The sequence below is a fragment of the Rhinolophus sinicus genome, linkage group LG10 (assembly GCF_036562045.2).
Source record: "Rhinolophus sinicus isolate RSC01 linkage group LG10, ASM3656204v1, whole genome shotgun sequence".
Lineage (NCBI taxonomy): Eukaryota > Metazoa > Chordata > Mammalia > Chiroptera > Rhinolophidae > Rhinolophus > Rhinolophus sinicus.
The window spans coordinates 3287751-3311511 of NC_133759.1; the positions used below are offsets into that span (position 1 = coordinate 3287751).

Here is a 23761-nt window from a genome sequence, read left to right on the forward strand (position 1 = left end):
TACTCTTCTCCCTTTTCCGAAGGATTTTACACACACACACACACACACACACACACACACACACAACATCTAGCTCATTAGGCAGTATACCCTTCCATCTCAGGTCAATAAACTTAGGCCCAGAGAGGGTCAGAGACTTCCATCAAGGCACACAGCAACATACGGGGCTGTCGTTTGGGGAGGGGAAGCCTAAGTGATCTTGTCATCCATTAGGGGTTTAGAGAGAAGTGTGGCTTCCCGGATCTGACCCCAGGGTGCTCTCTCACTCAAGCAGTCATTCCCCAAGCTTTTGATAACCGAGCTAGGAAACCAAACTCCAAGGCATAGCAGTGTTCTTCAGTTAAACGCCACCTTTGGGACAGCGTTTCCCCGGCCTATGGCAGCGTCTCCCCACGTATATTAAAAGTACTGTGCTGGTGAACAGGGTAGAAATATCTAGGGTTCACAGACTTCCATCCCGGATGTCATTAGTTCATCTGCTAACCATGCTTGCATTTCGCATTTCAGCAACAGGTGGACACCATCCCAGACGAGGGGATGTAAGGCTTCCGTGGGGAGTCTGGGTCGCATAACCCTTTCATTCAGACCTGGGAGCGATCAAACTGCTGGCTGTGAGACGGGTTGTGCAGTAAAATGCAGGTGCCCCCAAATGTGGGCCTTTCCAAATACAGGGTTCCAAAGTATGGGGACGCCAGTGATGGCAATAGGCCAAGGGCACGTCGAATGAAACCCATGGGACTAGACCAGGAGCCACCTGACAAAAGTTACATGCTTCCCGCATGGGTAGCAAACGAGTCTGGAGACTCAGAGCAGCCAGACTGAGGTCTTGTCCAAGGTGTGTTCTGAACACGTTGCTGTTCTTATCTCTCGGGCAGGCTCTCTGTTCTTAATAGGCCATGGCTGGCATCGCTAATGTTTTCATCAGCCAGTGTAAAATAAATCCATCAGTTGCCGTGCCCTCCGTGTGATAACGCTGTTTAGAGCTCATTGCAAACTAATTGTAGCCACTTCCCCACTTTATCAGCAGGATTCGGCTGGTGACTTAATGATCCGGAACATCCAGCTGAGGCATGCTGGGAAGTACGTCTGCGTGGTCCGGACAAGTGTGGACACGCTGTCTGCTGCTGCAGACCTGGTCGTCAGAGGTACGGGAGTTTGGCTTTGGTCTCATGACATCCACTCCTGCACAGGGTGCTAAGAACCACGGTGGTCTAGGATTATAGGGAAAAGGTCAGGTAGAAGCTAAGCATTATAACCAGCGCTCAGCAGTCTGCAGAAGTGAAGTGTGCGTCCGTTTCTCATAGGGGTTTGTCAGAATATGCGGAGCAAATCCAGTTGCTTTACCCTGAACCTCACTCCTGGGAGTGGCCTGTTGGAGCTGACTTTCTAGGACGTTGGATGACTGAAAGCAAATGGCTTATGGAGGGATCAAACTGCCTTCTTATGTCTCATCCAGGCTGGACCAAGTCAGTGCTTTAACCGGGGCTGTAAGAGCAACTGAGGTACAATCATTACCAGTTTTCCTCAGTTTCCTCTTTTACCTCTAAAGTTAATAGTTCTGTCTAGTTTCTAAAATACGTCTTCAGAGAGAAACATCACTTGACTGCCTGGATTGGAGTAAATAAGCTGTGAGTTGATGTAAAAACTGACATGTGTGAGAATCTCTGGAGTCCAGACAGCATGGCCTGACTTCACATTAAGGGCCGTGAACCCCCATCTGAGTCACACCAGCTGATAAACCCCAAGCCCCACAAACCAATTTGTTAAAGGAACAGTGCATGGACTTTTAAGAAATATTTTTAAATTAAATTTAAACTCTGTCAACTGGTATACATACCAGAATCAAGCCTGCTGCCTGCTCGGAAGTTTTCTAAGTGAGGCCAGTCAGAATATCGAAATCACCTCTTACAAGCATCCCCTTCACCCGAAGCCTCGCTGGTGGCATGTTGGCACGTTTGGCAGTACTTTGAGTGAAGAACATGAAATCCAGTGGCCATCAGATTTGGAGGAAGGTGAATCTGAGTGTATAAACCAGCATTACTGCAAACTCTGAAAAGTCTTGCCGTCCCATTAGGCATGCTGTCAGGGAAAATGCGTGGGAGGTAGCAACTTAAACTATCAAGAGAAGTTAGAGGAAAATCGCTTTTCCATCCTGCCTGCTTTGGTTCCCCTTCAAATGGCCTAGGAAAACCTTCCAGTAGTCGTCCAGATAAGGGCGAGATAAGGGGAAAACCTTTTGACCCGGGTCAAGCACAACTGCTGGAAACGTGTTTTTCCATTTTAAATGGCTGTTGCCATCACCAAAGCCGGTCTGCTCTCCCCTTGGGGACAAAAGAATTCTGTCGCTAAACATTTATCCTCCGTTTAATTAGGATAATGTTCACATCAGCGGTTTAAACACCAATAAATTAGACTAATAAATATTGAAATCAGTAATACTTGAAGTTCTTAAGTGATATTGTATACTTCATTTCACAGAAAATAATATTAAGTACCAGGAGGAATTTGCAAATTCTGTCTAAAAGAAAATCTAGTCTAATCAGTTAAGAAGGCCAATAAATTAAGGTGCCATTTCCAACCGTAATCTTTTGTTTTATCTCCTCCAGCTCTGCCCTTGAGGTTTTCCGCAGATGGGGGGTTGGGGGCGGGTTGTGGAAGGGGTGGGAGGCAGAAAGGCCTTTTCCTTCCCTGTTAGGCTTTTGTATTTGAAATGAGTACAGTTACGAGTCTTGGCGCTGGCCTCCTGGATCGTGATATTTACTTTATTTAATCTATAGCTGCCTAGTGGCAGCTAGAAAGGCCACCCTTCCCTGAGAGAGACACTGGCGTCACACCAATGTTCCCTCTGCCGTGGCCTGTGACAAAACTCTGGTGACAATGTAACATTTTGAAAGAGGGACCCCACTTCCCCAAAACAAAGCTGGTAAACATTCTGTATGGTCGGATCTACACGTTGGTGGGGTGAGTGGTTGGAAATGGCAGAGCAAACAGCGGTGGAAGCCCCGTCTTCTCTCCAGCGGCCACGTTCACACCACCCTGCACTCCCTTCTGACTCAGTGGCCAACACACGCTCAGATACTTCCTGTTAGGTTAATGCATGGAGGAGTTGGGAGAGGAACACGTTCTGTTTCTGGTGCTTTGTTTCGAAAGGTCATGGAAGGAGCAGCCGTTACAAAAGGGGTAGGGGATGGGAATGCTAGGATGAGAAAGCTGGTGAGAAAAAAAAAAGATTATATTGTCTTCTGGACTTTATCTGGTTAATCAGGGTCCCAAAGACCAAAGCTTACCTCAGTTCTATTAAGGTGGCATTAGACTGACGTGCTGAAATGTCACCATGGAAAATTAATCAATTCTAGCCCTCAGATTTCCAAACCTTTCATTCAGGGGTGGGAGGAAGAAGATAAATTTAGTCTCATCTGTGCGTCTATAAAAGTGACTTTTAAAGAAGGAAAGAGAAATTTAGGGCATCGCATAAAGGGTTCAGCAGTGAGTCCCAGAACAAAGTCTTACTTCAGGAAATTGCCGTTAGCTTCGCACCACTCTCATGGCAGGCTCCTGTTCCTGGCCCAGGTGACATGGCCCAGCAGAACTTTGTTCTTGGCAAAAGTATCTCAGCAGTACTTTTGATTGCCGTGCCGCGGCGTGCCCGACCCCTCCTAGGAATAGCTCCCTACACCTGTCTGATGGCCATGAGGTCGCCATTATGTCTCCCTCACAGCCACCTTCTCTCTTGAGGTGCTCAGTGGTGCCTCCTGGGAAACGCATTTCACTGCCTGGTAAGAGCTTTTCCCGTCTGAATCTGGGACAGCTTTGTGGCTTGGCTCGGGCTGTTAGTATTCTGTGTTTGCCTGCCAGCCACTTTCCATCCCTGTTTCTTTATGATTTCCAAGCCATCCTTTAAAACTGATTTTCTCCCATTTCCATGGTATAAGTACATGAGCAGAAACAATGGACATCAGGAAAGAGAAGTAGAAAACTACAGGTATGATTCACAGAAACTGCAAATGAGGGTCCTTAGGCTCCAGCCTGACTTGGAAACTCCTTTGAAGAAGCCACCGTGTCGTGATTTGAGCAGCAGCCGTCTTCACAGCAGTCCCCTTGCACACAAGCATGGCTCACATTTGATGAGGGTTGGGGGTGGGCCAGGAATTCCGACTCAGTGGGAATATATGGAGCAGTACTGCGACCCCCAAAGTCCTAAAGCCATGTCTGCTCAAATCCACATTTTGCTCCAATGAAGACTCCAATCTCCCTTGATCACCACTGCATCCCCCGGTAACAGTACCTGACCCACAGGAAGAACCTACAAATATGTGATGTAGGAAATGAATGACTTTGGGCCCTTGTGGTGCCCCAATGTTATCAGCACCTAGAACAAATGCTCTATGGTGTTCTTTGTTTGCCTGTGAGTTTTTTCTATTATACTAGAAGGAAGAGGCAGGTGTCTCATTCTTCTCTGTGGTTTCTGAGCCTAGAAGAATGCCGGGCGCCTAGTAGGTATTCGGAAAGGCATTGACAAGTGATGGATGTGTAAGTGGATCAACACATGGTTGAAGGAGTCAGGACCCATTCAATTTAGGTGACCACTCGCCTGGACATTTGAACACAACACACTGTTCCACTTCTGAGGGTCTTGCTTTTTTGCAGGTCCCCCAGGCCCCCCAGAGGCTGTGACCATAGATGAAATTACAGACACCACCGCTCAGCTGTCCTGGAGACCCGGGCCCGACAACCACAGCCCTGTCACCATGTATGTCATTCAAGCCAGGACTCCATTCTCCGTGGGCTGGCAAGCAGTCAACACAGGTACCATCTTGGATGCCCAGCGCTGGTGTCTCTCAGCCCTTCTGAAACTCAGCGTGACAGACAAAGCTCTGTGGCAGGAGCCAGGGGCACCTGGGTCCTTTTTCAGACACAGCTACCAATGAACCCTAATGGCAGTGTTTCCTAGGCCTCAGCCAATTGTACTATCGTGTATTTAATATTTTTCTTTATACCACTTCATGTTTGTTTGTTTGTTAATGTATCCTTAGCAGGGATGTCTATAAGATGGTAGGTCTGCTGTGTTGGTTATATTTTCTCTTAACACACATTTCAAAGTACAATAGTTATTAAAAGAAAATGCATCAATCTGCGTGTGCCCTAAAACCATCTGTATACCACGAATGGTCCACTGTGGGAAGCAGTGGCTCATACCAGTCCATGGTCACGGTCTTTGTAAAGTGGATACACTGCTGTCGAGAAACCAGTAACTAAGGACTGTACAGAGTCTGTCGACTCACCGCCCGTTTTTCAGATGGATAAATCGGGACAAGAAGAGGCATGGGATTTTGTTATATTAAGAAATATGTGATTTGGCCATTGCATCCCTGCCTTCCTTGTACATCCCTGTACCTCCAAAATGACTCATTTTGTTTTGTATTTATGTTGCATTTGAGGGATAAATGCACAAATGAGTAGTTATTGTGAGCAAGATACACACGCTTGTGGTCCCCAAAGGTTGGCTCTGTGTCCTTGATGTTCTGAAGTAGAAATAAATGGAGTGATGGGCCCAGGTCTATGCAGTTCACATGAATTGTATTGATTTTCACAGCCTCGTTTTTTTGTTATTGTTTTTGTTTTGTGTTGCTTTGTTTTAATTTAACTTATCCAACCTAAGGAACGGGTTTCTGTGTTTCCAGATGAATCACTGACTTCCTTCTGAGTCACAGGAGTGCTTTAGGAAGGAGAGATGGGAAACCCGGAAGTTAGAAGATATCAATGCCAGTCCTGACTCTGCTACTCAGCAGATCTCTAGCCGTCCTCATGTGCTCTTCTGTTGAACGGGCATGATAAGAGTTGTTTACGGCCCAAGAGAAACGATTGTGACACGTTTTTAAAAATAGGAAGTGCTGCATAATAAACATAATGAAGGAGGTGGCAATGACCGCAATGATAATGATGATGACGGTTTAAAAAAACAACCTGGATTTGTTGAGCCCTCGTTATGTGCCAGATGCTCTGCTACGTGCTTCTCTTGGGTTTTCTCAAAGTACTGTGAATACATATTGTTATTAGCCTTATTTTATGGGGAGACAAGGCATGCAGAGGTTAAGCAACCCACCCAAGGTCATTTGGCTACTAAGTGCAGATTCCGGATTAGAATCCAGGGGAACCCACACTTCCCCTTTGGAGGGTGGGACTGTGTACATGTGGCCCTGCAGGGCTGACAGCCACTGAAGCCCGGTCACCAGTAGGATGGCCTCAGCTTTGTCACAGGACACCTCCCCTCATGTAGTCTGGGTCCAATGGGAACTCTTTATGATAATCAGTTTAAAACTCAAAGAGTTTTCCAGTTGAGCATAGAAGCGATGGTGAGAGCGTCAGGGCTGTGACATCAAGCAGTGGGCCATGTCCTCTTGTCCTCTTGTGAACGAGCCCTTCTCCAAGCACGGCCAGGGGAACGCTGGCCAGTCTGCCCTCTGTGTCCCACCCTTTGTGTTCTTCTGGGCCACCCCTTTTATGTGTATAGATGCTTTCTTTAGATGTGCCAATAGAGCTCACTGACACTAGTGTTGTGGGCAAATAACATTCCAACTCCATGGTTATCGTAAGGAATAGAGCTGAACTAAGCAGTCAGACCAGCTGCAGATGCAGCGTGACCTTGGGGGTGTCACTTCACCTTGGTGAGGCCCATTTTCCTCATCTATAAAAATGAAGAGAATCACTCTGCCTCCCTCCTAGCTCCTTGTAAGAATCGCACAGTGTTTCCTTCATTATACAGTGAGCTAGACTCCATGCTCCATGATAGCGGTGCTTAGTCAGGAAGCGAGCGGCCTTGAAGTCTGTGTCTTTTGTGACGTCCTCTGCGGGTGTCTGACTTCTTGGTTTGCCATTGAGTTCTGGGGTTACCTCCCTGTGATGGCTGCTCTCAGAACCGCTGCGGCAGCCTGAGCACAGTCCTGGGGACGGGGGTGGAGGGACGGCATTTCCCATCTTCCCAATATGGAATCCTTTCAATGTCTTTCAGTCCCGGAGCTCATCGATGGAAGAACGTTCACTGCGACCGTGGTGGGGCTGAACCCCTGGGTCGAGTATGAATTCCGCACTGTGGCAGCCAATGTGATTGGGATCGGGGAGCCCAGCCGGCCCTCAGAGAAGCGGAGGACGGAAGAGGCCCGTGAGTAGCGCCCGGATACAGCTGGGCTGTTCCAGCAGCTGCTCCTCTGAAGGGAAAGGCTTTGAATTCTCCCTGCTCCTCAGCCCTCTGAGCCTCCCTTCCCTCACCCTGCTTCCCTTGCTGATTCTAACGATCAGAAATCAGGCCAAGAGACGCTCAGCTTAACGGGCAGTGAGTTTCAATCAAGAGTTCAGTTCCCACTCTTTGCTGAGGTCCCTTGTGCAGGGAGAGACATGTGCTTAGCTCTTTCAAATGCCAACTCTGTCTTCATTGATTCTCCCACCGGGATGTATTTTTTAAATGCACACCCAATATTTCAAATGAAATCAACTCGCAGAAACCACTGGTGGCAAAGTAAGTTCTTCAGGGACGTTCAGGCAGATTTTCTTAGGGTGCAAACCACCTCCAGGAGCCAGGATTGGGAGCGCCTGCTAATTCCGAGGAGGCTGGGCAGCCGTTCTGTCTGACCTCCTGTGCTTGCAGCTTAATGAGCACAGGAGAGAATAACACACACGAGAGAGTCAGCTGTACCCTGGGGGGCGAGGTGTGGGTCTGCGGAGGGCTCCCAGCTGGGATGAGGCCCTACGTTTGTTGAAGGAAGAGCAAGGTCCGTAAGTAAATGGGCACAGCAACCCCACTCTTAGACAAAAAATCCATTTAGGTCTATTTCTTCAGCTTTAACCAAGGGGACACAGCCAGTCACCAACTACCTGCCCCAGCCAGACATTGTTAAAATGCGTCTGGAGTTTTTCTTCCTAGTCTTTTATTTACTTGATGATAACACAGCTAATCCCCATGCCTTCCCTCCTCTAAAACTGTGATTTAATCCATTTAATCAATTCCTCTCAGCAGTCCTGAGGACGGAGCCTGCATTACTTCCCCTCCTTTACAGAGAACACTGGGGATCAAAGTAGTTAAGTGCAGTGAGCTAGGGGTCAACCTCTGTCCACCACTTCCTTCAACACCCAGCTCAGAACTCACCTTCCTCCCAGAAGCCATTAGCCTAACCCCTGCTGCTTCTGACGTCACTGCACCCCTCATCCTCTGTGCCGTGCTATGCTGTCCTCACCACCACCTGGTTGTTGTTCTGTGTGTGCTTTCTCCTTCCTACTGGAGTGTGAGCTCTGCACAGGCAGTTTGCACTCTCCCCCTTGTGTGCACTGCCCCCCCGTGTGCACTGTCCCCCCTTGTGCACTGTCCCCCCTTGTGTACCGCCTCATGGTTAATAAACACCCACCCAAGCATTAGAACCAGAGCCTCCATTCTTTCCTCGCCCCACTGACCCCCAGCCTCTAGGGATGGAGCCAAACACGTGCTCAGCCATGTCAGAAAGGGGGACGGGGAACCATAGCAGTTTCCTGGGCACATTTCGCTTGCTCGAGGTGATGCTTTTGGCCCCTTGAGCACGTGTTACTGATCTCAGGAGACGAAGGCGTGTGCATCAGAGTATTTGTTGGACGTGAGGCACCTGAGCCTTTGCCACCTGTCATGACCTGTGTTTTGTCCCCCACAGTCCCTGAGGTCACCCCAGCTAACGTCAGTGGTGGCGGAGGCAGCAAGTCTGAGCTGGTTATAACCTGGGAGGTAAGCGAGTCACAGAACAGAGGGGACAGCCATCAGTCTAGGCGATGGAATTATTTTCCTCTATAAACATACCTGGAAAGGTGCCTCCTCTGTTTTTAACAGCTAAGATTTGTGTGCGTGCAAACACTCCCTCTCAGACAGCTAATGGCTGGCAGGAAAAGATGGTGCTTGCCCATCAACTCTTGAGTCACATTTTAATTTGATTCATCACAGGAGAGACAGTCATGAAAGGGGAGACAGCACAGGGAAAAAAATGTGTGTGTGTATATAAAAGAAGCCTGGTTCACCGAAACCCAGGTTTTCCTTTCTTCCTGAACTGTTGCCTGGCCAGTTGGTGCAAAACGCCTGCCAGCCACAGGCTCGTTTCCAGCAGCTCCATTTCCTGGCCATTCGCTTTGCTGCTGGAGCCCTCTTTCGTGAGGTGTTTTATTAAACAACCTGGAGGACAGCTAGCCACTAATTGATTAAAAATTGATTTTGAGAGAGGAGGTGGGAGTTTTAGAACGGGTTCTTAATGTGTTTTGAAGGATTCTGGACCACAGGCCAGAAGTTAAGATCTGTCATTTGGCCACAGCCCCCGCGGTGACAGAAGTCACTTGACATCTGCGAGCCCCCCTCAGTTCAGAGAGGGGAGCCCTGCCTGAGCCAAAGTGGTCTTCACCTCTTACCTGACATCTCCTGTCTGTTTGGCATGGGAGGGAGATTCGCATCAGACAGTGCATGTGGGAATTGCTGGTTTCTAGATCAACTCTCCAACGTTTCAGGACGGGGGCTGACGCCAGGCTCTCCACTGCAGAGTGCCGTGTGTCTGTTTTGTCTCCCTGCTCCAGTGCCTCCTGAATATCTAAGGTAGACTGGCAGCAAGCCCCAAACTTAAGAGTCTTGACAAAGCCAGAAATAGGACAGGTGTGGAAGAATATAGACAGCCATGTTCTGGGCGGGGGGATGGAACCATTTCAGCTTTTGAGTCAAAGTGCTGTGCCTTCTGCACTTCTCCCTGACTGCCTGCCTGCCTTCCCAGACGGTCCCTGAGGAACTGCAGAACGGGAGAGGCTTTGGGTACGTGGTGGCCTTCCGGCCGTACGGCACAGCCATCTGGATGCTGACCGTGCTAGCCTCCGCGGACGCCTGCCGATACGTGTTCAGGAACGAGAGCGTGCGGCCCTTCTCGCCCTTTGAGGTTAAAGTGGGCGTCTTCAACAACAAGGGAGAGGGCCCTTTCAGTCCCAGCACAGTGGTGTATTCTGCAGAAGAAGGTACGGACGGCTCACGTCGCCTTTGCTTTCCAGACACAGACTCAATGGAGCGTTGTACCCATCAGTTGAGGGTGCATCCTGATTTGAGAAAAATTTTGTTCATTAACCACCACCTGTGTCTCAGAAAGACCTCAAATCCACTGTGGATAAACACAAATGGCCAGTTCCATTGCCGAGGACCAAAATTGCGAGTTCCATAGAAGATCTTCATATTTCTTTGCATGTTAGCATCACTTTCAAAAGAATTCTGTTCTATTTTATCCCTCTAAGTGAATATCAAAGTGGGATTTGTGTTCCCTCTCACCATTTTTATTTTTATAAATCATATCGTCCTTTCGACTTATTCTGTGTCACTAAAGAAAGAAGTAAGTCGTGAAGCACCGTGACTGCTCTCAGGGCCGTCCCCAGTGCCATCGTGTTCAGGGGCTCTCACGCATTCTCACTGCCTCTGTGCTACTGGTGCTCTCAGAATGCCCCTCCCATGATCCCCATTACCACTGGCGTTGGTCTTTGTTGTTTCCAAGGTCGTGTTCAGCATGACACCATGTTAACATATCTGAACGTGGAGTCATTTGGAACAAATGGAAATGCAGTAAATTCTTTCCCCAGAGAGAGAGGGCAGCCCGTACTCTCAGCAGGCCTCCGTGGCCCGCCCCCACCTCTGTTCTCGAGTCGTGCTGCCTGCTGCACACTCCGTGCTCCAACGAGAGCCGCACGACTTGCAGTTCTCCCGCAGGCCTGAGCCCCTCATACCTGCTTCCACTTCTCTGCGTGTGCCCTTGTGACTTCACACTCGAGGTGAACAAGCAAGGGCCATTCGCGTTTCCCCAGGCCAGCTGAGGTCGGTGCTTCACGTTCCCCCAGTATCACATTTGTCTACTCTGATGCTCCACCCCATGTGTCATACATTTTGAGTTTTAGTTTTAGGTCCTCACCAAGGTGTGTTTCTTGAGGACCAGCCAATGATTTTTCACCTGTGTGTCACCAGTGTCTAACCGTGCATGACACATAGACCCGCAGTAAATACTGGATGACTGAACACATAAATAGAATCATACATTGTTGTGGTCAAACTTGAGCGGTCTCCTTGTCCAGAGCTTCTGGGAGTGCTGTGCACTCCACAGGGAGTACACAAGTTGATGGTAAATGGTACCAGGTGAACTTTTCCAAATATTTAATAGTTACACAGATGTGAATTGCATTAGGAAAAAACTCAGCTATCAAATCAAAACCAGGATTTCATGAATATTATTGCTCATGGCATGGCTAGGTTTTTCTTTAAGAAAGACCAGTGTACGGAAAATATCAACATATAAAAATGATACACAGTTTTGGCAAAAACTTGGTAAAAGTAACTGAAATTTGCAAACAGACTTGGTCCAGACCCTTCTTTGCATAAATAACTTGTCCAAGTTCACATCGTTAGCTGTGTAGAACTGAGCTGTCACCAGCTGCCCTGAATCTTAGGCAAGTCACGCAACTCTCGTTTCCTTTCTCATAATCACAATCCAGTGACTACCGTGTTTCCCCGAAAATAAGACCTAGCCAGACCATCAGCTCTAATGGGTCTTTTGGAGCAGAAATTAATATAAGGCCTGTTCTTATTTTACTATAATATGAGACGGGGTATAATATAATATAATGTAATGTAATATATAAGACTGGGTCTTATATTAATTTTTGCTCCAAAAGACTCATTAGAGCTGATGGTCTGGCTAGGTCTTATTTTCAGGGAAACACGGGAGGACTCTCACCTATGACAAATGCTAATTAAAAAGGATGTGCGTTAAAGGAATTGCAGCTATGAAAAATTGGTGCTTAAATTTTAGTAGTCCTGGATGCTTTCCTTCCACTTTCCCCTAAATTTAGAACCCAGAGGCTTTGGATGAGCCTGTTCACCACCATCTCCATCACCACTCCCGCCCAGCTGTCAATCATGGCTCCTCTGTCAATCAAGGGTTTGGCTCACAACCACTGAGGGTGACCCTATAACCATGGATTGTTTGCAGCTCATCATACCGGTACCCAGAAGCCTATCCTACTGCCGCTGATAAGAGTAATAACTTTTTCCGTACTCATGCAGAACCTACCAGACCACCCGCCAGCATCTTTGCCAGAAGTCTTTCTGCAACAGACATTGAAGTTTTCTGGGCCTCCCCCAAGGAGAAGAATAGAGGACGGATACAAGGCTATGAGGTCAGCAAGAGATCGGGGCTTGGGTCTGGAAGGGTCCCTCCCCTGCAGCGAGCCCTCCAGGACACACTCTGGTGGGAAAAGACCATGTTCCGGTTTAGTTTAGAAGCCTGGCGTCGTGCAGAGGCTCACTGCCCTCTCCTGTGGTGCACCTCACGTGTGCTATTTCAGAACTAACGCAGGTCTGAGCATTTATCAGCTGGTTGACGAGATGAGCTTGGATTTCTGATATGCCCAGGGTCACAAGGGCTCAAAACAAAGATAGAGAAAAAGAGAGAACTAACCAACAACAGTTCTGCCAATGTACCATCTCGCTGTGACCTAGAAACCCCAACGGCACTTTTTGCTGGGGATAATGTCTCAGCACATACAGAGCTCTGGGTTCTGCAGCCCTGCTTCTGCATGGTTATAGAAAATTAACTCCGTCATCAGAATCTGTATTAAGAAATATATTACCCGATGATGGAAATCTCCCCAAGGGGTAGGATTTCCAAGGTCTTCCTTTTTATTTTCTCAGGTTCAATACTGGAGACACGATGACAAGGAAGAAAATGCTAGAAAAATACGAACATTTGGAAATCAGACATCAGCAAAGATCAGCGACTTGCAAGGCAGTGCACTGTACCACTTGGCTGTGAAGGCGTACAATACCGCTGGGACGGGCCCCGCCAGTGCCACCGTCAACGTGACAACCAGAAAGCCACGTGAGAACCCCCTCCTCAGAAGTAGTTTAGGGATGCAGTGGACATACCCCAAGTTCAGTCCCAGGATCATTTGCATGCTAATTGGTGTCATTATGTGGATTCAAATTTACCTTAGCATTTTAACTGGCTCTTTCTGAATACCATGCAAAATTCATTGCTCCAGAAGACAGAAAGATAAATGTTTTTCTCTTCACTGGGAAGGGCCACTTCTTTTAGCTACAAATGTTAGGCGACCAACTGAATCTTTTTCCATTTGCAAGGCTGTATGTCGTCAGATTTTAGTGACCTTGAAGACACATATTAGTGCAATCGCCCATTAAATTGCCTCCACTCTCAAATTCTAGTAAGGAGATGTTCCTCAGATCCATTGAGACTTAATAATCTGTGACTTCGTGTATCTTAATTTTTTCATAGCACCGAGTCAGCCCCCCGGAAATATCATATGGAATTCATCGGACTCCAAAATTATCCTGAATTGGGATCAAGTGAAGGCCTTGGATAATGAGTCGGAAGTGAAAGGCTACAAAGTGGGTAATTTCTTTTTCGCAAAGGCACCCAGTCCTGCCATTCGTGGGGACAGTCTCTTCCATGAATCATAGGGACCATGGTCTCACGGTGCCTGGCCACGCTGCCCCAGCCTCTTTGGGACTGTCTGCCCCCTGTGGCTTGGCCTGAGTTTGACAGATGGACCTTGGCAGCTGGCCAGGATCGGGGGACGCATCTGTCCTGAGGCAGAGTCAGAAACGGGTAGAGACCCTGAGGTTGTGTCTGCAAAAAAGTCGTGAAGAACCATGTTATTTACATGTCTACTATCACCTTTGTTTGGCTTTTGTGTTGAGGATATTTTTATCTAATGGACAATACGAACTCCTTAGTATTACTAGTCGTCAATCATTTTCGTTCATAGTTAAGGACATTTACATATAGAAAAAGAAGGCCTTTTTTCAGAAAATTTGTTTGCCTGATCCCATAAATATTAGCCTGACTTTTAAGAGGTAGAAAAGAAAAGGTATGGAGCCTGGGTGTCACCACTGAAAGGAGTAAAAGATTGCGTCAGTGTTTTAAGGGACCTAATTGCTGCCTCAGGAACCACCCTAAAACTAGGGGTCACACATTTTTCATGATTCAGTGATCTGGACTGGGCCAGTAAGGCAGGGTGACACACAGCTGGCTTCTCGGTTGGAGGGTTTGCGGCACAGCTGTCTGCCACCTGGGCCTCTGTGTGGACAGCTGGGGCTTCCGCACAGTCGGGGAGCTGAGGGCGTCCGACTCCCCCATAGTCACTGGCCTCAACGAGGGCGGAGGCCAAAGTCCTGCTTAGAGGTTAAGGGTGTGACTGGCTGCAGTCAGACCAGCTCAGATTCAAAGGGAGAGGAGTCAGGTCATCTAGTCACAAGCCCTTCATTTCACAGAGGCGAAGCTGAAACCCATGAGTGAGGGGACCTGAGTGTCCTCGGGTTCACAGGGGCCAGCGTCTACAGGCAAGCAGAGGTTTGCCTCAGCAACCAGGGGATAAAGGTGATAGGCATTTTTACAAGGAAAGTTGGAGAACAAGTATTATTTCCTTGCCGCTTCTTTGTACTCCTGTCCCCTCCCCCCGTGAGGCAGTCTCGGGAGCACCTTCCCGAAAAGGCCCTTTGTATAGTCCTGTGACTCAGCAGACACTTCTGCAGACATTCCGACATTCACGGCAGCCGCACAGGACCAGACAGGGTGTGATGGACGGAGGAGAGCAGGTCAAGACAGACGGGGCATTTACCTGCAGCGAAGCCTGGCTGGGCTTCGCTAGGACTGGGGCAGCTACGTTTATTTCTACAGAACTAGAAGAAAACGCTGGAGCGAATTACAGCCAGAGAGCATGACCGTCCCCGGATCAGAGCAACAGATCTGACTATGTGACCTGTTCAAGCCAGGGCTTTACATATTTTTTCTAAATGTAGTTTTTTGTGTCGGTTCATTGTACCTTGTGGATCTAAACTACATCTATGAAAGATCTGAGGGCACCTCCAAGTTGGGGTTTTGTGTCTAAGGAAGCATCAGTAATGGACGGGTGTCAAGTGTGTGACATGCTGCGCAAACCACATGTGCCGACTGTAAAGGCGCAGGAGGGCGTAGCAAGGTTAGGCGGGTGGCAGGAAGGAGCTCTTTCTGCGTCGTCTTGGTTTCCGACTCAGTCTGTCCCTTCTCTTTGGGGCTGGGACTGCGGCAGCCAGACTCCCTACCCCTCCCCATTTAGATCCCAAGGAAACTTGCCATAACTGACTGTTGAACTGCTACATATGTGTGTGTGTGTGTGTGTGTGTGTGTGTGTGTGTGTGTGTGTGTACTTTTGCTTTTTCACCTAACTTGTCTAGATTCGTGGGATTTCTGCTTGGATAGACAACCTCAAAAAGAAGTTGACTTCAAAAATCTTAAGGCCCAGAACACTGTGTCAGCACAAATCGTGAAGCTGCTTCACGACACGAGCTAAAAAGAGAACATCTGGGTTCATTATTACAAACTAAACTGCCTGCAGAGCCAGGCAGGTTACATAAATGGGTTCTGTTGACACCGCCCTCTCCACAAATGCTGTAAATATATGTGCCAAGCACCGTTCTACTAGTTCATGTTCACTTTCTCATAGCCCATGAAGTTGGTGCAGTTATTGGCCCCCATTTTATAGACGCAGAACCCGTGGTGCAGAGTTCATTCACTTGCCAACTTCACATAGCTGGTATATGCTTTTCCCAGCCTTACTGAGACAATTGACATAGAACACAGTGCAAGTTCAAGATGTACACCGTGTTGACTTGACACATTGACATATCACAATCTGATTGCCACCATAGTGTCAGCTGACACCTCCCTCACGTGACATAGTTACCATTTCTTTTTTGTGGTGAGAACATTTAAGATTTACTCCCTTAGCCACTTTCAGGTGTAGGATACAGTATTACTAACACAGCGAGGAGACTGGAGACGGACTGGGGCTCTGAACACAGGCAGTGGGGGTCCAGCACCCGCCTTTCGGCCGCTCACTATTCTGCACGCCAGCAATAAACAAATGTACCGAATGGCAATAAAGCTCTACCAAATGGAATAACAGACCGAGGGGAAGCCACAGTGCCGGGGATAGACAGGAGAGGCTTACTGTGTGACGTGAAGACCTGGGAGGGCCTCTTTCAAAAGGTGACATATCAGTTGGGCCATGAACAAAGGAGGGAAGAAGATAGGCATCTCTCTGGGAACAAGTGTCCCCAGCACAGTGAATGGGTTGTGCAAAGGTCCTGAGGCGGGCATGTGCCAGTGTGGCAGAGCAGGAAGTATTGGAGACTGTGCTACACTTCAGAGTTTGTGATTATCCAGGATAGGCAGTGGCTTTTCAGCTCTGGCCAGTTGTTGCCAGACAAGACTGTAGACTCGCGTGGCTGTATCTTTCATTTACTCAGTAGAAGTCAACATTTTTTCATGTATAATTTCTTGTTTTTAAATGTTGATATCTAACTTAACAACAACAAAAAACACACAGGAAAACTAAAAGGGTCAGTTAACGTATACGGGCCACCAGTTTTCTATTGTCTAAACCCCTGGTTTTTCATTCATGAAGACACAGACCAGAGAGGGGTAGCAATTTGCCTACAGCCACGCAGCTGGTGGCCATGTCGTCTCAGGTGAGAGTATCAGCCGTGGACCCAGAACACCTGGGTTTGAGTGCTGGGTCCACCACACCTGGCCATGGGAGCCTGGGCAAATTGCATCACTTCTCAAAGTCTTGGGTTCCCTATCTTTGAAATGAGAATAATAACAGTGCCACCTAAGAGGTCATCCATGTGTGTTAGCATTTAGAATGTACAGTGTTCAGACTCGTGGTCAGCATTCAGCGATGTCGGATGCTCTCAGCATTCGTCCCGGCCCACTCGTTCTCCATGTCTTCCACCCTGGACCATACGAAACGAAGCACTGTCTCCAAGCCCATCAGCTGAAGCAAGTGTCTGGCATGAAGGAAGAACCTACTGGCCTTTGTGTCGGTTCCACTGCCGTCCTAGATATTACAGGCTGAGCAGCAATGCTGATAAAGGGCTGTTTGTGGCTGGAACTGTTTCTTTGGGATTTGGATTTGAAGCTACGTAGTTGTCTGTGCTCTGGCAAGGAACAGAGGTAAATCAAAGAAGCAATTGATTGCTGGAAGCCAGTCGTGCCCTTGCACCTGGTCAGCCAGCCTGTGTTCCCGAAGGACAGGGAGGGGTCCCTGGCAGGCCTGAGGGCACCGGAGGAGGTTCGGCCCAGGCTGTTAGCGAGGGGTGCTGAGTTTGATACAAGTGAGGATGGGGCAGGGGGGTGCTTATGAATCTTCTCACTGTAAGGGGGTTGTGTTTTCCACCTTGTAGCAGAGGGACATAAATTAAGGTGATGAAATGCCCGGGAACAAATGGGACCTAACCGTTGTAAAGGAATTTTATGAATGTCACTTGTGTTTGGGTTCTCCATGGAAGAATGACCTATGTCTCTAACCTCAGGAGATCAGAATTTATAGTGTGTCTTCCGGGAGGATGAGCTGATGTTGTGTTGCTCAAACTGTGGTCCCTGGACCAGCAGCAATGGCATTATCAGGGAACACGTTAGAAATGGAGATTTTCAAATCCCACCCCAGACCTACTGAATGAGAAACTTAGGGGTGGGCTCGTGGGAATAGTAATTTACCGTGGGTGCCCTGAGTGCCTAACTTTTGCCAAGGATGTTTACATCTTATTCCCATTGATCCTTCCTAGATACTATTTTTTACACACTTCCTTTGAGCCAGGCCCTTCACAATAGTCAATCCTTGTGCAATCTGGAAAACACCCCAGAAAGGTGGTATTATTGTCCCATTTCACAGATGAGACAAATGAGGTCAGCAAGTTAATGTAAGTGGACCAAGTCTATTCTTGTGTATAAGTGAGAGCCATACATCAGCAAGGAGGAAATTGCGCTCCCGGGTATGTCAGGGAGCCTTCTAGAGGTAATGGGAGGCCACATATCACATTGGTGGCCTCATGCCACCCCCGCCCCTAACATCCCTTAAACTCTCTTTCCTCACAATGAAATGGGAGCTGCAGACATGCCCCTGACTGCAAATGAGCCTTCCAGATGCGCGTGGGCAACCTGACAACCTCAGCGTTTCTGCATTTCACTAGTGCCCAGAGGGGAAAACAATTGAATGCTCCATCTTTTGGGGCCTTTGTGAGGACAGCAGGTGACACCTGTTCTTTCTGTATTGGCAGGTCTTGTATAGATGGAACAGACAAAGCAGCACATCTATCATTGAAACAAATAAAACATCGGTGGAGCTTTCTTTGCCTCTGGATGAGGATTACATAATAGAAATCAAGCCATTCAGTGATGGAGGGGATGGCAGCACCAGTGAACAAATTAGAATCCCAAAGATATCAAGTAAGGATGCTCTGTTTCTCCCTTCTCCCTGCCTGCCTCTCTTCTAGGCCCTCACAGGGAGTCAGGGTGTCAATGGAAGAAAACCCACAAAAAAAGACATATAATAAAAATGGACACCACCGTCCGCCTTCCTCAGCTGGTGTCAGCTGATCACAGGCAGTTTCTTGCAACAGACAGTGTGACCGGTTTGGACTGATTTAATCTGTTGCCAATCAGAGAATCAGATTAAAGCAGCCCCAGATGGGTCTCACAGGTTTCTTCACGTGGATCCATGTGGTAGCATCTACAATAACCCCAAAATGATAGCTCAGAAAGTTAGAAGCAGAGGGCTGTAAAAAGCTGTAGCAGTTTGTCTGTAGTGATACAATGTATAATTCAGTGTCTTTGGCTGAAGATGCCAGGCGTGCCAAAAAAATGTATACAAGTGGATACTTTGGTCAGCGTTGCTCAAGCAGTAGTTCGCCATAATCAGAAGTGTCTGGACGCTGATGGTAACCACTTTGAGCAGCTTTTGTCATTGCAGATTCAAATGTGACTTGTATTCATCTTTTATTATTGGTATTTATTATTACAATTTTAATGCAGTTTTCCTTTCTAAAAATGTGTATACATTTGTTTGGCACCATCTGTATTTAAACTTGACACTATTAACTTTGAATGTATGCATGTAACATATGAACATAAGTGTACATGGCCACATATAGTCAAGATTATCTTTGTTTACAAAGGTTGTTGCATAGTGCGTGAGAGTATTCTTTTTGAACAAATACATTCATTCCTGCTTTTCAAATATTATGTTTGCAAATATCTCAGCAGCATATTATTTCTTGTGGTGAAAGAAAAAAAAAAAACAGAATAGGCAAATTCAGAAAGACACTGAGTTGCACACTTGATGACAATTAAAATGGTAACTTTTATGTTATGTGCATTTTACCACAATAAAGAAAAAAAAAAGGTTGCAGTCAGATATCCAAGTGTAGTTTTTCCTTGGCCTTTGGGTCCATGCAGGCTGGAGGTAAACGTTTTCAGGCCGTCAGTGGAGAAATGATGGAATTTTAAATCACGGGCATAATCCTCTCCCCAGTGCCCTGAGTTTCATCCTGTCTGCCAAGTGTCCGTCATATTTGTCAGATGAGGAAAGGGTCCAGTATGTCTTGCGGATACCAAAGTGTAGACAGGATTACTAAGCAATTTTAATTGCATCTGTGAAGTTCAGATGCCGCAAATCAGAAGAGAGAGTGTTCACTGGTCAGTGCACACGTCTCTCGTCTTTCCTTTGGCTGGGATTGGATTAGTGTTTGTTCATTTAACAAAGAGAACAGAACTCACAGTGGAAATTCAGGCTCCACCCAGCTACGCCCTGAACTCAGAAGTGACCTGCCAGTTTCCAGATGGAATTTGTGTCTACGGCATCTCGTTTACATACATACACTAAGGACATTGTTGTCTTTTTAAAAACTGGGCAGACTTGGGTTCTGTACCCCTCGCCAAACCAACAGCTCTAATTTCTGTGGAAAGGGAACCAGATTTATGGTGAGATGTGGAAGCAGTCTCCAGGCCACAAACACACAAGCTCGGGGTTTGTTTGGGGGTTAGTTTATCTCATGCTGTTAAAATCTGATTTCATACTTGCTTGTCATTGCAAAGATTGTTTTGTTGTTAAGCTGATTGATGATTCTTGGCTTAATTCTTTACAAAAACATTATAAACACTTATATTGGTATAATTATTAGATGATAAGGATGTAACTGTGAGCAAATGGAAAATATAAGACTTAATAAGAAAAAGTTTAAGAAGGATTGAGGTTTTTTTGTTTGTTTGTTTTTTCCTTTGGAGAAAGGTATGTGTTTAGACAGACATGGTTTGAATCCCAGTTCAGCTAATGATGAATGTTAATCTAGGCAAGCTGTCTCCCTTCTCTGGTCCCGTGTCCTCGACTGTTAAATGGTGTAATAACAATACCCGATGCTTATCAGGTTCTTGTGAGAATTAAGTGTCATATTGCTCTGTGCTCAGCATAAAGGTCAAGTTCAAAAGGGAATGGCCGGTTTTGTTTTGCCGTGTCATGAATATATCTTAATAGTTCCCAGTAATGCTGTAGTGACAGTGAAGTTTCTTCTGTTAGATGTGGGCAGCCTCGTTTTCCAAATGCTTAAATGGAGGTGCAGGAAGGTCCCATAACCCACTCTCAGGGTCCTAGCTGGGTACTCATAGGCCTGATGTGAAACAGTCCAAGGAAACGGTCATTTGTGGTAGAATGCAGCCCGTTGGATTGTTTCCCCCCAGCCCCGGGGCCGCGCTTCCCCTGGTGGCCAGTGGGGGGCGACGCTGAGTGACGGTGTTCTCTCGTTGCAGACGCCTATGCAAGAGGAGCCGGACCTTCCACATCCAATGCGTGCACGCTGTCTGCCATCGGTACCATCGTGATGTCCCTCACAGCCAGGTCCAGCTTATGACAAAAATCTACAGGACTTGCTGTTTATAATCTAAGCAACATTTAGCTAGTTGTTTTGGAGACACCCAGTACTAAGTAATATTGTTGTTCAAGTACATCTTATTACTGGAAAACAAAATGTTTCTTGCTTCTTTAGGGATGGCATTATACAGTACTTCCTCAAAGCAAATCTAGCTTTGTCTGAAGTTTCTTTGGAAACTCTGCAATGCACTGAAGACATCTGTAATACGATGTTACCAAAGCAGTTTACATATGTCCTTATATGCATATTTTTATTATATATTTAGTGTTTTATAGAATTTTTTAAAGTTAACATGAAATGTAGATATTAATTTTTTCCTCTGCTGTAAAATGCAACGGGCAACACAACCATACAATTATTATTTGACAATAGTTCCTTTTGAGACCGAGTTTGAAACTCGTCTTGGTAAATAAATCGTAAATTACTTGTACAGTTTTACAAGTATCTAGTGGCAGGACAAGAGCTGGTCTGTAACTCCAGGCCACCATGTGTCAATGACTCTTGGGATGGTTTACGCATTGACGTGAATCCTTTGACATGTACAGTATGTTTTTCCGCCCAGTGGTGAATTTCGTTGTTCACCACAACTTGAGATGGTTTCAGGAATGGCCACCATTTCAAAACCTACGCTAACTGCCCAATAGGTACTTGTGCAGTATTTCACCCTGCACTTAGCACGGTCTGTGCAGTAAGACTTCCGTGTCCCTCTATGCGGTCAGCATTGTCTTTGTAGTAGCATTCTTAGACATTAAATCTGAAGTTACATATCTATCCTGTAGTAACAGAGACCAAAAGTGACTAGAATCAACCAAGTCTTTCAAGGATACTAGATAATTTTACTATCTCTAAATGTATCTGTTTTGAATGTACATTTTTTAAAAAAGGTAATTCTCTGTTAATGGATTCACAATTTCTTTACAGACTGTCTTATCTATAATATGTGCATCTCTTTCATAATAGAGCCCTTCTTCTGAATCAAAATCGTGTACGGAGTTTAGCAGGTTTCTCATATTTTGGCAAAAAGCTGCCTCAGAGATTTTTTTCCACGACTCTATGAAAGATCTTTAGTACAACTGTATGGTTTCTCAACGACTCTCCTGTTTTTCAATCAGTAGCTTAGTTGCTTTATAAGCTTTACCTTCTAAATCTTAAAATCACTCATTGGAAAATGACAATATCAACAAAACCGTATTCTTATGAAAGAACTATTTGTTATAATGGGGGAGGTTTTGTAAGCTGACACTAGTGAAACAGTGCATATAAAAGACAATGAAGTTTTCTATAAAAATTTTCACATGTAAACACGCTACCACGTTTTCTTCCTCAGAACGCTCAAATATGCCTGCAGTCTGTCATTTCTCTTTACAGATAATATAAGTTAACTTTTCAACCTTCTAGCTACATTTATCCAATAAAGTCATAATCAGGATTCCACATATGGAAAAACTAGGATGGTAACCGAAAAAATATATTGTCAGTATTTCAATCTGTGTTCCTTTCTTAGTTTGATATGGTTACTTCTATGTTAAAATAAAACAAAATTTAAAAATCACACATACACACAAAAAAACAACAACAAAATAATAAAATGAATGAAAAAAAAAGTGGCACCCCAGATAGTTCCCAACCCCGGTGTAAATGATATTTACCAGTGATCTAGCCTATGTAATCTTTTTTTTTAAAGGTATTGTTAATAAATATTCTGTCATTTGTAAAGATCCTTGTCTTTTGGGAGCATTTTTCCTGCCTGTCTGTCAGGGAACTTGTTCGCTCACCCTTGTGCTCGTTATAATTTGAGATCAGAGAGGGACTCAGAAGTCTCTGGCCAGGACCCAAAGCTAGATGACCCCGAGCTATTCCTTTGGAACTGACAACTGTAAAGACACCGTTTCAGATCTTCTTCAGAAGTAGAGAGGGTCAAAATGCACAAAGTGTCCTGAAGATCAAACTTGCATACTTCTTCTGCATGAGCTAAGTGTTGTGCACCTACTCTAAAAGATCTTTTGTGTTCAGGTTTCCCAGCTCCGCTGCTGAAAGGATAAAATCTGAAGTGGAGCATTTACGGCCCCTTTAAGTCTAAAGACAAGTTCACCTTGGACCCAGCCACACTGGCCCTCATTGGCCCCTGAACATGCTTGCTTTTGGTCTCACCTCTGTGCCTTTTGGTCATACAGCTGCTGCTTCCTGCAATAACCCTCCCGCGCTTCTTTCTCACCCAAATCCCGACTGTCCCAAGGTAGTGCCAGCCCCAGCTCGTCTGTGAAGCCTTCCCACACGTCTGTCCTTTGTGACGCCCTCCCTCTGAATTAGCGGCAAGCCCCGCCAACACCACTCACGTAGTCATTCGTCAGGTACCACTTTTGTTACTCTGTTGTACTGTTACCGTGCACTCTCGCTGAACGCCTGTATTGTTACTGATTCTGCTTGTCTGGATGCCTTGTCTTCCCCACTAGATTGTAAGCTCCTTGGGGGCAGGGACATTAGTCTGACCGTCCGTGTACTCTCCATACTGCCAAGCCCAGTGCCTTCCAATAAATGCTCATTGATGAATTGATTGAAGGGTCCTTTGAAGTAGCATTTTGCCTCAGTTGCCCGACTGTGTGATACAGCGAACTCCCCAGGGAAGACCGTCCCTACTTCTGTGATGCGGCAGCTGAAACCATCCTTTAACCTCTCGGCTCCATCTTCTGATAAGCAGGGCCCTGGATCAGCTGGGTCTCACTGAGCTGAAGCTATTGTATCACGTGCCTCAGAAGCACCTCCACCCAAACCTGTCCGCTCTGTTGGCTTCCGTGGTTGTTGCAGAATAAACAGCTCTGGCTAACTTGAGCGGACACCAAGGATGACAGCGGTTAGATCACTGAGCCGAGGAAATGCTGAGTAACTAAGCTGGGGTGAGAATAAGAACCAGGCCTCTTTGAGGGTCCAGACGGCAGGAACTTGGGAAAGTCTTTTCGGGGTGCTGCTGTGGGAGTGAAT

General features: G+C 46.5%; 1 protein-coding gene across 10 annotated transcripts in view; it reads left to right on the plus strand.

Annotated features, from left to right (window-relative positions):
* The window catches only part of CNTN4 (contactin 4), a 769828-nt gene extending 746492 nt beyond the window's left edge, over nucleotides 1-23336 (plus strand). For 8 of the 10 annotated variants that reach the window (XM_074312213.1, XM_074312216.1, XM_074312211.1 and 5 more), the window contains 10 exons: nucleotides 1025-1145; nucleotides 4648-4806; nucleotides 7010-7159; nucleotides 8673-8743; nucleotides 9765-9999; nucleotides 12083-12195; nucleotides 12710-12896; nucleotides 13311-13423; nucleotides 18137-18305; nucleotides 20661-23336. In XM_074312213.1, coding sequence (XP_074168314.1) covers nucleotides 1025-1145; nucleotides 4648-4806; nucleotides 7010-7159; nucleotides 8673-8743; nucleotides 9765-9999; nucleotides 12083-12195; nucleotides 12710-12896; nucleotides 13311-13423; nucleotides 18137-18305; nucleotides 20661-20761 — 1419 coding nt within the window. In that variant the 3' untranslated portion in view covers nucleotides 20762-23336. Of the gene's footprint in view, nucleotides 1-1024; nucleotides 1146-4647; nucleotides 4807-7009; nucleotides 7160-8672; nucleotides 8744-9764; nucleotides 10000-12082; nucleotides 12196-12709; nucleotides 12897-13310; nucleotides 13428-18136; nucleotides 18306-20660 lie in introns of those variants that run through there. The other 2 variants (XM_019749139.2, XM_074312218.1) reach the window with 2 other exon arrangements.
* Nucleotides 23337-23761: the final 425 nt, after the last annotated feature.